Source organism: Mercenaria mercenaria, chromosome 4, assembly GCF_021730395.1.
Source record: "Mercenaria mercenaria strain notata chromosome 4, MADL_Memer_1, whole genome shotgun sequence".
NCBI classification, from domain to species: Eukaryota; Metazoa; Mollusca; class Bivalvia; order Venerida; family Veneridae; genus Mercenaria; species Mercenaria mercenaria.
Genome location: NC_069364.1, coordinates 65523302 through 65537535, shown reverse-complemented (window position 1 = coordinate 65537535; position 14234 = coordinate 65523302). Strand labels below are relative to the sequence as shown.

Here is a 14234-nt window from a genome sequence, read left to right as displayed (position 1 = left end):
TTGTCAGAAAAGTGATTCAAATATCGTGTAACATTGGACATGGAATATAGACTGGCTATATTTACAATTCTAAAAGTACATATATCATAGTCTAGGAGATAGTAAATACATTACTCACCACACGCCCACCTAACAAACATCAATAAAAACAAATTACTTTAATTTTCTTGTGCCTTAGTGTCTCATCATTGCAGCCTGATACCCACCTCAGCCCCCCCCCCCCCCCCCCCCTCCACTAACACACAAGAAATAGTTTTCTTACAATTTGACTTATGGTACGTCCTTGTGCACATATTTCACTGATCACAATATATGCTTCATTGGCTGGTAGTTAGGTGCAGTAAAATACACTATGAATACCTATTTGATGAGTGATATTATTTCTTCACCTCTAATTCATGAAGAAAATTTGGAAGGTTCCGTCGGAATTATATAAACACTGGCAAGGAATCATCCAGAAGCAATAGTTTAGTATACTACCTGTATTTAACTTCTGTTTAAAATGTTGCTTTGTAAATGTAATTCACGGTTAGGAAATCTAGAAACAAGAGATCACAGAGTGATCTTGGCGCCCATCATTGAGCCATTTTTGAATGTTCCAATTTTAAGACTAGCTCAAGGTCAAAATCAAGGTCAGATTTGATTTCGGTACACATCACTATGCATGTGGTCCATGCATGTGGTCCAAATTTGAAAGCTGTAGCTGTAGCTTTAGAAATGTGAAAGTAGGTCACTAGATCAATTTCAAGGTCAAAGTTCATTTCGGTATACAAAACTATGTATGTGCTTCAAATTTGGAGGCTGCGGCTTGAGAAATGTGAAAGAAGAAACTAGGTAAAAACCAATGTCAAATTTGAATTCAGAACACAAAATTATGCATGTGGTCCAAATTTGAAGCCTGTGGCTTCAGAAATGTGAAAGTAGGTCACTAGGTCAATGTCAAGGTCAAAGTTTTTTCCAGTGCACAAAACTATGCATGTGGTCCAAATTTGAAGGCTGTAGCTTGAGAAATGTGAAAGTAGGTCATTAGGTCAAAATCAAGGTCAAATTTAATTTCGAGACACGAAACTATGCATGTGGTCCAAATTTGAAGTCTGTACCTTCAAAAATGTGGAAGTTGGTAACTAGGTCAATGTCAAGGTCAAAGTGTTTTTCGGTACACAAAACTATGCATGTGATCCAAATTTGAAGGCTATAGCTTGAGAAATGTGAAAGTAGGTCACTAGGTCAAAATCAAGGTCAAATTTCATTTGCGAACACGAAACTATGCATGTGGTCCAAATTTGAAGCCTGTACCTTCAGAAATGTGACAGTAGGTCACTAGGTCAATGTCAAGGTCAAAGTTTTTTTTCGGTACACAAAACTATGCATGTGGTCCAAATTTGAAGGTTGTAGCTTGAGAAATGTGAAAGTAGGTCACTAGGTCAAAATCAAGGTCAAATTTTATTTGGGAATACGAAACTATGCATGTGATCCAAATTTGAAGCCTGTACCTTCAGAAATGTGAAAGTAGGTCACTAGGTCAATGTCAAGGTCAACGTTTTTTTGGTACAAAATACTATGCATGTGGTCCAAATTTGAAGGCTGTTGCATGAGAAATGTGAAAGTAGGTCACTATGTCAAAATCAAGGTCAAATTTCATTTCGAAACATGAAACTATGCATGTGATCCAAATTTGAAGCCTGTACCTTCAGAAATGTGAAAGTAGGTCACTAGGTCAAAGTCAAGGTCAAAGTTTTTTCCAGTGCACAAAACTATGCATGTGGTCCAAATTTGAAGGCTGTAGCTACAGAAATGTGAAAGTAGGTCACTAGAGTAAAATCAAGGTCAACTCATGTCAAGGTTCATCTTGCCAATCAAAACTATACATGTGGTCCAAATTTGAATGTTGTTAGTTACTGACAAGAAGATTGTAAAAGCTTTTCCCTATGTTAGTCTATATGAACCATGTGACCCTAGGGCGGGGCCATGTTTGACCCTAGGGGGATAATTTGAACAAACTTGGTAGAGAACCACTAGATGATGCTACATTACAAATATCAAAGCCCTAGGCTTAGTGGTTTGGACAAGAAGATTTTCAAAGTTTTTCCCTATATAAGTCTATGTAAACCATGTGACCCCCAGGACGGGGCCATATTTGACCCCAGGGAAATAATTTGAAAAGTCTTGGTAGAGGACTACTAGATGATGCTTCATACCAAATATCAAAGCCCTAGGCCCTGTGCTTTTGGACAAGAAGATTTTCAAAGTTTTTCCCTATATAAATCTATGTAAATTATAAAAATAAACAAAGGGCCTTAACTCACTCAAAAGTTGTTGAACTAGTCTGATTTTCAGGGGGACACAACTAGGGTGCCAATACACTATTCTGACAAAGTTTAGTCAAAATCCCCCCAGTAGTTTCTGAGAAGATGCGATAACGAGAAATTGTTAACGGAAGGACGGACGCCTGACCACGGGCGCAGTGATTTGAATAGCCAACCATGTGATGATGGTGGGCTAAAAAGCATAGAGACAGTGACATTTAGGCAAACATAACTGTATGCTTGTTCTTATGTTTGTTTTGTGGTAAGCAACGTTTCTGCCACAGTGCTTGCTAACATTGCATATTTATTGACATATATATTGAATATTTTTCAAACAGAACTCGTGCAACAACATCTGTTTCTTACATATTTTAAAGTTCTTACATTCATGTATTTTGATTCAATATTGTTATAGAATCACTGGACCTCAAATTCCAAACTTGTGTGAACGAAACATTCCTAGTCATGAAATCTGCAGCATAGGCATGATACACATTCTAATTCATTTACAAATGGTACCAGCACTCCGTGGTTTCTGTTAGCAGTGCATGTAATTTGTCCTGACCTCTGTGCAGTACAACTGTCAAACCCATTCGGGTCGCGAAATTACATTACAATGAAAAATAAATAATAAACGGATGAAACATTTATCACAATAAACAGATATGTAAATCTATTTATCAGTACTTTTACTGCAACCATTTTGGTGTATCATTTTGCAGAAAATACACAAGTCGCTGATGTTTACATGTACCGGAGAAATTCAGCGGAAACAAGTGCCGTTTCCAGGCAAACGACTAAAAACTACCGTAATGCAACACAATTACCCTAAGTATGTTTAGTTACTTCATCGTCTGCTCAATATCAGACTATAAATCATTTGTGCATTTATTGTATAAATGCAGAACAATCTTATTTTAGCAGAATCCTAAGCGAATCTATCTTTTCTAGAGGCGTAAGAGCCATGATAGTTCTAAGTTTAGCATAACGTTTTGATTGGTCAATCGTTTCCGCTATCGTTGCTGATTGGACGAGAGTGCATTTGAAAGTTTGACGGCGGGACAATTTCGATTGTATATTCCGACGCCCAAAAACTAATAAATACGAGCTCAGACGTCAGTCATCAGCTTTCCATCTGTCAGACACGGACACTAGGTTACGCGTTATAGGTTAAAATCCTCCATCCGCCAACATCCGCCAAAGATTCTACATATTTGTATATACAGTTAATCCGCCAGCATATTTATTTACATTTTGTATGTATAGGTTATTAAATCCGCCAAAACGAGATCGCCGCTAAAAACTCAAAATCCACTAAAAGCTTACATTTCCTTAGTAGAAGTACGTACTCCCCCTATATTAAACATAGTAACACTGTGGAACATTGTGGAAGCTCATACCAAGGGTGACATTATATAATAAGTCTCATAAAATTAAAGCATTGTTGTATTTTTACTTAGCTAATACAATATTAAAAGTGCAGAAATAAACATCAGTCTTCATGTGAATTTAGGTAGTTCCGTATTCGGTATATATAAAAACCACTACCGTACCATCTCTATATCAAATAGCCCTGTCATCCTGTAACTTAAGCCTGAGCAATAGCAAATATGACAATATCGTCCTGAAATAAGACCCGACGATGACTACAAAATTATGATACTTTTAACTAGATGTTACATTAACATGTAATTACTTACTTACATTAACACAAACAATGGAGTTCATTAAACATTTCTTCTATATTTCTGTTTGCAAATAATCCAAGTATAGTCTGATACTTTATATAAATTTGATTTACATGTAGAATGGGTTATTGTTCAAGTTGTTGTTTTACAATTTGTACTGTTGCAATTATGTACACGTTCACATGCAGATAATGAAAAAGTGTGTTGTTAAAAAGTAGTATGGTGGCATATTTCTGCATCCACTTAAGCAGATAGTTTTAGCGAAAATTCGTATAGTTTTCGCGAAAATTAAAAAACACCTTTCAAGAAACCCTTGTTCTAAGTGAAAAAAAATCACGATTGTGCCAATATGGTGGCATATTTCTACATAGGATAATCATAAAATTTTCATGAACTTTTGTTTTCACCAGACGTCCTTGTCTCATGAAAACGGAAATTGTCTTTATAGAGTTATCTTTATGAAATAATGGGCACTATTTTGACATATAGTCTCGATAAACAGATAATATTGTCACGAACACGTTCTCTGAAATTCAGGAAAGTGTTTTCAATTTTTCACGAAAATTGTTGTGAGTTCATAAAATATTCATGAAAATTGAAAAAATTATGATTATCCCATGCAGAAATATGCCACCATACATAAGTAACTTGTAAAACGTAGTTTAATTCAAAGCAGAAAGTAATGCATACATTTAGATTGGGCGCACATTTATTTGAAAAGGTGAGTCTCATAAAATGCAACTTCTGGATATTTCATTCCAGAAAAAGTTGATTATTATCAAGTGGCTATGACTCAACTTACTGATTTTATAAATCTGTCATAGGGAGATACCGTTTAAGTTTATATTACATAAAAACAGATTTGTCCCTAACAATAGTCTTTTTACACAGTAATCATATTTATATTTTCTCTATATGAAATCTAATTTACTTAAGATCATAGATTTTAACAGTGTCTTTAGGCTGTGTAACAATCAGTCTACATTGAATTGGATCAAAGCAGGCAGACTGTGGCGTTTGAATTCCACCAGACTTGTCAACCACTACTCCTCTCTTCTTGCAATCATATCCGATCTGTATTATGTTATCTGAGCTACGTCCACACACAAAGATATTACCTCTACGGTCGGTACACACTCCTGACGCATTGGACAATCCTGAATCAGTAAATATAGCCACTGGTTGATAATGTCCATCTAGAATTATAACTCCTTTTTCCCAGTCTGGAACAAATACACCCTGCTTGACGTCGTTAAAAGCAATCTGTCTGGGGCCGCTAAACAGACCATTGCCAGAACTATCCTGTGATATTGCTTGTAACTCGTTACCTGCCATGTCATGTATGTATATGGTTTTGGAATCATCAGTTATATATAGCTTATCTTCCTTATAAGCAATGCCTAAACAATTATGATTCATCTGGACTTTCCTTGAGGGCGATAGCTGATTATCAATTGAGACAAACTGGATGAAGTTTGCATTGGTATAGAATGTAACGACTGCCTCTTGTCTATTTGTACAACAGACGCCAAACGGTTTATTGTCAAAATTGCAGTAACCATCCACAGTCATACTTGTCATGTTTGCGCGTTTCAGCTTTTTGTTGCTAAGATCAACCAGAAGCAGCGATCCATCTTCAGTCCAGCATGAGCCATATATATTACAAGTTGTAGAATCCTGTTTAATTTTAACATTCATATCTTTGGTCTGCGCAACTGTGTATATTTCAGTCCGTTCAGCTGTAGGCATCACACTGCTTACTGTCCCGATTGTCTTCAGGTTTTGAAAGTACGCCTGCATATTCGGGTCCACTAGAAATGTAACTTTCACCTCTGTCTCAGTTTTGAAGGTTATCTCAACTTCTTTTGCTTCTTTGATTTTCCGATTGGCTATTTTCATACAAACAAATTGCTGTGCCTTATTTCCTTCTGATGTTTGTAAGTCTGTCATTACCTTCTCTAGATCATCTATTTGGCGATCTGCTTCTTTCGTGTCTTTTTCAACGCGGGTCTTGGATGTTTGATATACGTTTTCGACGTCTTCCTTTGACTTCCTCTCAAGGTTTTTAACAAGAGCGATGAATTCCTCACTGGCGTGTTCTATTGCTGTGTCAGCCTCCTTCTTTGAGGAATCTAAGTCTTTTAGGAGTACACGTTTATTCTTTTGTATGTCTTCAAACGCTCCTTTACTGCGTTGTAAAGTCTGGTTGATTTCTTTTATGTCGGTTGTTTCTAACAAAACGTCAATATCATCAGGAATAGAGTGGACATTTCTGCACAGTCTGCAATATGTAAACATGTAAACATAGAACACCTTGTCATACTGTGTCTGAATGTTTTTGCAAAGTAATAACATGAGGGCCATAATGGCCCTATATCGCTCACCTGAGTTTAGTTGTTGCTTAAACAAATTTCATTGCTAAAGCTTCAAAAACAAATCAAACACTAGTAGAGTATGTCATGGTAAAGATAACTAACGCGAGGTATTGAAATCTGTCAAAAATTATACAGGTGGTTCAAATCTCTTTGCTGTAACTTCAAAAACAAGTAAAAAAGTCAGTAGGTCAGTATGTCAAGATTAAGATTATCAAGATGATTATTGAAATCTGTATTAAAAATTATACAGGTGGACCAAATTTCTGTGCTGTAACTTCAAAAACAAGAAAGTAGGCCAGTAGGTCACGATTAAAATAATTTAAGATGATTATTGAAATCTGCGCTCCACTCTTCGAAGAATTGATTGAAGAATGGGGTCAAAATATTTCCACAGATTTTCAGACAAAAGAAAAAAAATGGATAAAACAAAAAATGTTCCTGTATTTGTGGATTTCGTTTAGTCTTGCACTAAATGGCAATGTGTGTCCATGATGGCAAATATGTTAAGTTATATGTTAGGAAAAATATGGACTTGTATGGAAAATTTAACTAATTTCCAAGTTCAAACAGGGTCATAATTCAGTCAAAACAGTTGACAGAGTTATGTACACTTGCCTACAGATGGAAATCATGTTGATATACTAGTGTTAAAAGTTTCAAAGCCACAGTTCAAATAGTTTTGACAAAAATTTCAAAGTCCAAAAAGGGCCATAATTCAGCCAAAATAGTTCTCAGAGTTATGTACTCTTGCCTACAGATGGAAATCATAATAATAAACAAGTGTTTAAAGTTTTAAAGCCATATGTCAAATAGTCTTGACAAAACATGGACATATACGAAAACAGAACCAATTTCCAAGCTCAAAAGGGCCACAATTCAGACAAAAATGACGACAGTGTTATGTACTCTGGCCAATTGACAGACTATAATACTGAACAAGATATAAAAGTTTCAAAGCCATATGTCAAACACTTTACACAAAATATAAACTGGTACGAAAAACTTAACCAAGATTTCTAAGTCAGAAGGGGCCATAATTCAGCCAAAATGCTTGATGGAGTTATGTACTCTTGCCTACAACTGAACATGGTGATGGTAAACAAGTGTTGAAAGTTTCAAAGCTTTATCTCAAAAGACTTTGTCAAAAGGTAGACTGGTACGAAAAATTTAACCAAGATTTCTTAGTCCAAAAGGGGCAATAATTCAACCAAAATGCTTGATGGAGTTATGTGCTCTTGCCTACAACTGGACATGGTGATGGTAAACAAGTGTTGAAAGTTTCAAAGCTTTATCTCAAAAGACTTTGTCAAAATATGAACAGGTACGAAACACTTAACCAAGATTTCTAAGTCAAAAGGGGCCATAATTCAGTCAAAATGCTTGACAGAGTTATGTACTCTTGCCTATTACTGGACATGGTGATAATAAACAAGTGTTGAAAGTTTCAGGGCTTTATCTCAAAAGACTTTGTCAAAATGCGGACTAGTACGAAAAACTTAACCAAGATTTCTAAGTCAAAAGGGGCCATAATTCAGTCAAAATGCTTGACAGAGGTATGTACTCTTGCCTATTACTGGACATGGTGATGGTAAACAAGTGTTGAAAGTTTCAAGGCTTTATCTCAAAAGACTTTGTCAAAATATGAACTGGTACGAAAAACTTAACCAAGATTTCTAAGTCAAAAGGGGCCATAATTCAGTCAAAACGCTTGACAGAGTTATGTACTCTTGCCTATTACTGGACATGGTGATGGTAAACAAGTGTTGAAAGTTTCAAGGCTTTATCTCAAAAGACTTTGTCAAAATGCGGACTAGTACGAAAAACTTAACCAGGGTGTGAAGCCGACGCCGACACCGACGCCGACGCCGTGGTGAGTAGGATAGCTCTACTTATTCTTCAAATAGTCGAGCTAAAAACAAGATAGTAGGTCAGTAGGTCATGATTAAAAATATTCAAGATGAGTTATGAAATTTGTTTCAAACATTAAACAGGTGCCCCAACCTCTTTGCTGTAGCTTAAAAACAAAATGTTGGTCAGTAGGTCATGATTAAGAATATTCAAGATGAGTAATGAAATCTGTATCAAACATTAAACAGGTGATCCAGATCTTATTGCTGTAGCTTCAAAAACAAGATGTAGGACAGTAGGTCGTGATTAAGTATACTGAAGATGAAGTATTGAAATCTGTATCAAACATTATATATGTGGTCAAAATGTCTATACTGTAATTTCAAAAATGAAAACGTAGGTCAGTAGGTCACGATTAAGACTATCCAAGATACAGTATTGAAATCTGTATCAAACATTATACTTGTGATTCAAATTTCTCTGCCATTACTTAAAAAAAGTTTATGTAAAACAAGTTTTTCCTTTGATCTGAGCGGGTGACCTTGTTTTTGACCCCACATTACATTGGAATCATCAATATAAACATTCTAACAAAGTTTCATGAAGATAGGATCCTAAATGTGTCCTCGAGAATATTAACAAGCTTCTATTCTGATTTTATCGGGTGACCTAGCTTTTGACCCCATATAATTCAGTTTTAAACTTGACATAGGGATCATCAAGATCAACAATCTGACCAAGTTTTATAAAGATAGGGTCATCAATGTGTCCTTAAGAGTGTTAACAAACTTTTTTTTATTTGAATGGTGACCTAGTTTTTTAACCCACACGACACACCTTCGAACTTGGCCTAGGAATCATCAAGGTAAACATTCTTACAAAGTTTTATGAAGATCGGATCCTAAATGTGGCCTCAAAAGTGTTAACAAGCTTTTCCTTTGATTGGACCAGGTGATATTGTTTTTGATCCCATATGACTCAGTTTTAATCTTTGCATAGAAATCATCAACATAAACGTTCTTACCAAATTTCATGTAGATAGGATAATAGATGTGGCCTCTATGGTGTCAACAAGCTTTTCCTTTGATTTGACCTGGTGGCCTTGTTTTTAACACCACATGACCCTTTATCGAACTTGGAGATCATCAAGATTAACATTCTGTGCAAAAGTTATCAAATCAAAGCATAAATGAAACCTCTGTATGGCTGAAAGGGCCAACATAGAAAACCTTACCCCTTAAAGGGGCCATAACTCTGGAACACATGATGGAATCTGGCCAGTTTTCGAAAGGAACCGAGATATGATGCCAATACAAGTTGTGTGAAAGTTTAATTAAAATCAATTTGAAAATGTGGTCTCTCTCGTGTTCACAAGATATTGTGGACGGACGACGGATGAAGGGCGATCACAAAAGCTCACCTTGTCACTACGCGACAGGTGAGGTAAAAAAGCTAACAGTAGCAGCTAAAAAGATAAACTTGGAGTAAATATTTACAAATGGAATGAAAACTGTCAACACACCTCATACAACATAAGTTTTATATAAAATGTAAAATTCTTATCAGCAGAAACAACTAACAAATGGTGTCCATTATTTGTAATTCCCAATGCAGAATAATAATAGTTTTATTTTTATTTATAAAAGTTAATATATTTCACAATGATAACAAAATGTTTTAGGAAATGAGATAAATTTCCCTATGGCCACGTCGCTTTAAAATCAAGAAGGAAAATGTACGTGTATTTTACGTATTGTTTTTTTTTTTTTGTTTGCATGCGAACTGATGGAAGAAACTTTGAAATTTGTATGTTTCAACAGTAACACTAATTAAACAAGAGGGCCATGATGGCCCTATACATCGCTCACCAGAGTTGATTTGGTCTACTGACCTAGTTTTTGACCCCGCATGACCAAGAGTTGAACTTGACCTAAAGATCACCAAGGCAAACATTCTGACTAAATTTCGTAAAATTTTGGTTACAACTGTGGCATCTAGAGTGTTCACAAGCTTTTCCTTCGATTTGACCGGTGACCTAGTTTTTGACCCCATATGACACAGATTGGAACTTGACCTATAGATTATCAAAACAAACATTCTGACTAATTCCCATGAGTTTCAAACTTAAATTGTGGTCTCTAGAATGTTGAAAAGTATTTCCTTTGATCTGGCCTAGTGACCTAGTTTTTGACCCCACATGACCCAGACTCATATTTGACCTAGAAATGATGAAGACAAACATTCTGACCCAGTTTCATAAAGATTGAGTCACAAATGTGGCCTCTAAAGTGTTCACAAGCTTTTCCTTTGATTTGACCAGGTGACCTAGTTTTTGATCCCATATGACCCAGTTTCAAACTTGACCTAGAGATCATCAAGACTAACGTTCTGACCAGGTTTTATAAAGATTGGGACAAAAATGTGGTCTCTAGAGTGTTCACAAGCTTTTCCATTGATCTGACCAACTGACCTAGTTTTTGACTCCACATGACCCAGTTTCAAACTTGACCTAGAAATCATTAAGACAAACATTCTGACCAAATTTCATAAAGATTGGGTTAAAAATGTGGTCTTAAGAGTATTCACAAGCTTTTCCTTTGATCTGACCTACTGACCTAGCTTCTGATTCCACTTGACCCAGTTTCAAACTTGATCTAGAAATCGTCAAGACTAACTTTCTAACTAAGTTTCATAAAGATTAAGTCACAAATGTGGTCTCCAGAGTGTTCACAAGCTTTTCCTTTGATCTGATCTACTGACCTAGTTTTTGACCCAAAATAACCTAGTTTTAAATTTGACCTAGAAATCATCATGGCAACATTCTGACCAAGTTTCATAAAGATTGGGTAAAAAATGTGGTCTCTAGAGTGTTCACAAGCTTTTCCTTTGATCTGACCGACTGACCTAGTTTTTGAACCAACATGACCCAGTTTTAAACTTGACCTAGAGATCATCAAGACTAACATTCTGAGTTCCATAAAGATTGGGTCACAAATGTGGTCTCTAGAGTGTTCACAAGGCAAATGTTGACAGACGACGGACGTCGACGGACGCCGGACAATGACCGGTCACAATAGCTTACCTTGAGCACTTTGTGCTCTGGTGAGCTAAAAGGTATTAGTATAACAGGAGGTAATTGAAGACACTAGATCGCTCGACTGAGTTTTATATCTCAAATACTGTAACACACTGATCATTGGAAGTCTCAAGGGGAGAACATAATGCTCTAACTGCCCAGGATTTTCAGTGATCTAGATATAGAAAATATAAGGAGAACGGCTGGGGACCATATTAATTGCTTGATTGAGACCGGGTATTCGAGCCATTGATGCTCGATGGAGCTGTGTTGTAACACAGGAAACAATTCTGTCAGAAAGTCGTAAAAGAAATAAGGGACTTTACTCCAGATTTTGTCTAAAATTGTCTTTCTTTAAACTGAATTTTTGTCATATTATGGTTATTAGAACATGAGGCCTTGTTTCTTAACTATCTTAAAAATGCAAAATCAAGAAATAAACATGTCTGAGTCGTCGGGAATTGAACCCAGACCACCTAGGCAATAAAACGTTCCTACCTTCTTGATCATTAAGTATACAGTTTAATTAAGTCAGTTCATTTCCGGTACCTCGTTGAAAACGCTTTTATATTTTTGAAGGGGCAAATAGTAAAAACAATCAATTCTCCATAAGTTAAAATCTGTCAGTGATTAAGTTTCTAAGCCTTTTTAAGAAATATAGCAATAATTCCATGATATCTAAAAAGTCATTTTTGTTGTCGCACACACACCTGGAGGTCAGTGCCTTTAAAACTGGCCTCAGTTTCAGATAAGTTAATTACAGACTTTTCCATATAGCCATACATGGAATATACTGCCCTCACCTAGAAGTCATGTTTTTGACGATTTAATAAAATTTGAGCAAACTTGGTTTAATTTGCACCCTAGGTACGAAGACAATTGTCTGAATAATTTTGAAATCAGTTTTCTTAAATATTCATTATATATACATACATGGAAATGTGACCACACCCTCTGGTGTCCGTGTTGTTTTACAAGTTGTACTTGGATGAATAGCCTATCGATTATTTGTTTGAGAATATTTCAATATCTGAACAGCAGTTTGTAATACGGTTTTGAAAATGTCCACTATTTTCATGGCGCGAGAAGTACATAACCCTATTTGAATAATTTGAAAAATCTCTGTAGAGTGCCGCGAAAGATAAAATTTCAAGTCTATAAAATTGATTAGAAATCAAGCAAAGGGTCTCCAACGGAAAGACTTTTAAAAGCTTCCACTTAATACGTAAAGGGAAAAGTGACCATACCTCTTTAGACGAGTCAGTGTAATTTGAAACATTATTGGTAGAGGGTCATTCTGGATCACTGGGCTGTGTGAAACTATTTTGGAACTATGGCAAACGTTTCTAACAAGATTTTTAAACAGATTTTCATAAACCGTTGTCATAGCAATAAGAGTTCTGATTGGAATGGAACTGCGTGAACACCTTCCGAATCGAAAGAATACCATCCAAGAAAACAATCCTGTTAAGTTTGAATGAAATTGGCTGCGTGATTTAAGAGGAGATACCGTTGGAAGAAAGTAAGAACAGACACACGGACGCACGAATGTGAATGTGAGAGGTCACAATAGCTCACCGCATCACTCTGCTCAGTTGATGTAGTTAGCCAAGAATTAAACAAATTGTTCAAACATGTTTTATTGAAACTGGAAAATTTCAATGTAAGTTTATAATGTATTTCATGAAGAAGCCATATTTCCTCTATATATTAGATGTAAAGTGTGACGACTCATTATTACCTTGGATTAAAGACCTGCTCCAGTCCTACCTTTTAACCTTAAATTGTGACTGAAAAAGCATGAAAAGTCCTAACTATAAACAGTTACGCCTGTCAAAATAGAGTCTATTTTATATGAAATTCTATATAAAAATCATGTGGTTTTGCATGCGTGGCAGTTAACTGTTACCTTAGTATTGTAATCATAGGTTGCATACACACAATAGAATTTGAATAGCCGCGGAGTAGGGCTTTAAGTACTTTTTATCTCATATCTAAATGGCATGCATCCAACTTAATTATCAGCCTCTTATTACGATACTGTAAAATCATCAATACTCATGCAGGATTATTGTTCGCGGATTTCATTGATTTCGTGGAAAACTAAATACCAAATGAACGAAAACAAATCCAATCAATTATATTTTTAAAAGATGAAATCCATGAATTCATATACACAAGAAATAGCCGTAGCCGTGTTTGTTCAAAGCCACGAAATTAAGTGCCCACGAAATTAAACGATTTCACAGTATGTCATAAATTAGTAACAATTTAGATCACATTTCAGTACAGCCCGATAGATTAAATTATTTATTTGCGAACTTTCTTGTCCATACATATATTTTATGAGAACTTCAAAATAAGTATACACCATACAGGTAGTAACTAGGTAAGGTTTATACCTGTGATTTAGAGCCATACAGGTTGTACAGCCCACCTCATCATGGTCCTTACAGTACATGTCCAATAATTTGATGGTGTGAACGCTACATCTTTCTGTCGGCACCGCCAGCAATGTTGCCGACGATCCAGGGGTCTGACAGCTTGATGTGTCAAGCAACGTGTGTCCTTTTAAAGCCGGAAATCGTGAATGTGTATCAACACATGCCTGGCAACAGTTACCTTGACACTCTACACAGTATTTCACAGCACTCTTGTTAGTACAAGTAAAGCATTGAAATTCGGAAATTTCATCTGAGGCGACTTCACTCCCACCTGTCGCCATTTTAATTATTTACTTCCTCTTTCGCTTTTAATCCAACAATGAACATTTGCTAAGTTTATGCCTTTTAAATAAATTATATCATTTATTAAGCATTTACTGTTTTTATGTCAAATCAAATCTCATGTCCGCAACAGTAAACAAGTAAACATTTGTGCAATACATGTATTAAACCGTTTCGTGTGCATATAATGATTTATTTTTATCAAACGTATAGAC

At 35.8% G+C, this 14234-nt stretch overlaps 1 protein-coding gene across 2 annotated transcripts in view; it reads right to left on the bottom strand.

The window, feature by feature from the left end:
- Positions 1-14234, bottom strand: part of LOC123552035 (uncharacterized) — a 47273-nt gene extending 33039 nt beyond the window's left edge. The window contains exons 1-2 of one of the 2 annotated variants that reach the window (XM_053541553.1): positions 13696-14234; positions 3735-6275 (exon numbers count right to left, since the gene is read on the bottom strand). In XM_053541553.1, the coding sequence (XP_053397528.1) occupies positions 4922-6275; positions 13696-14018 (1677 nt within the window). In that variant the 5' untranslated portion in view covers positions 14019-14234 and the 3' untranslated portion in view covers positions 3735-4921. Of the gene's footprint in view, positions 1-3734; positions 6276-13695 lie in introns of those variants that run through there. The other variant, XM_045341418.2, reaches the window with a different exon arrangement.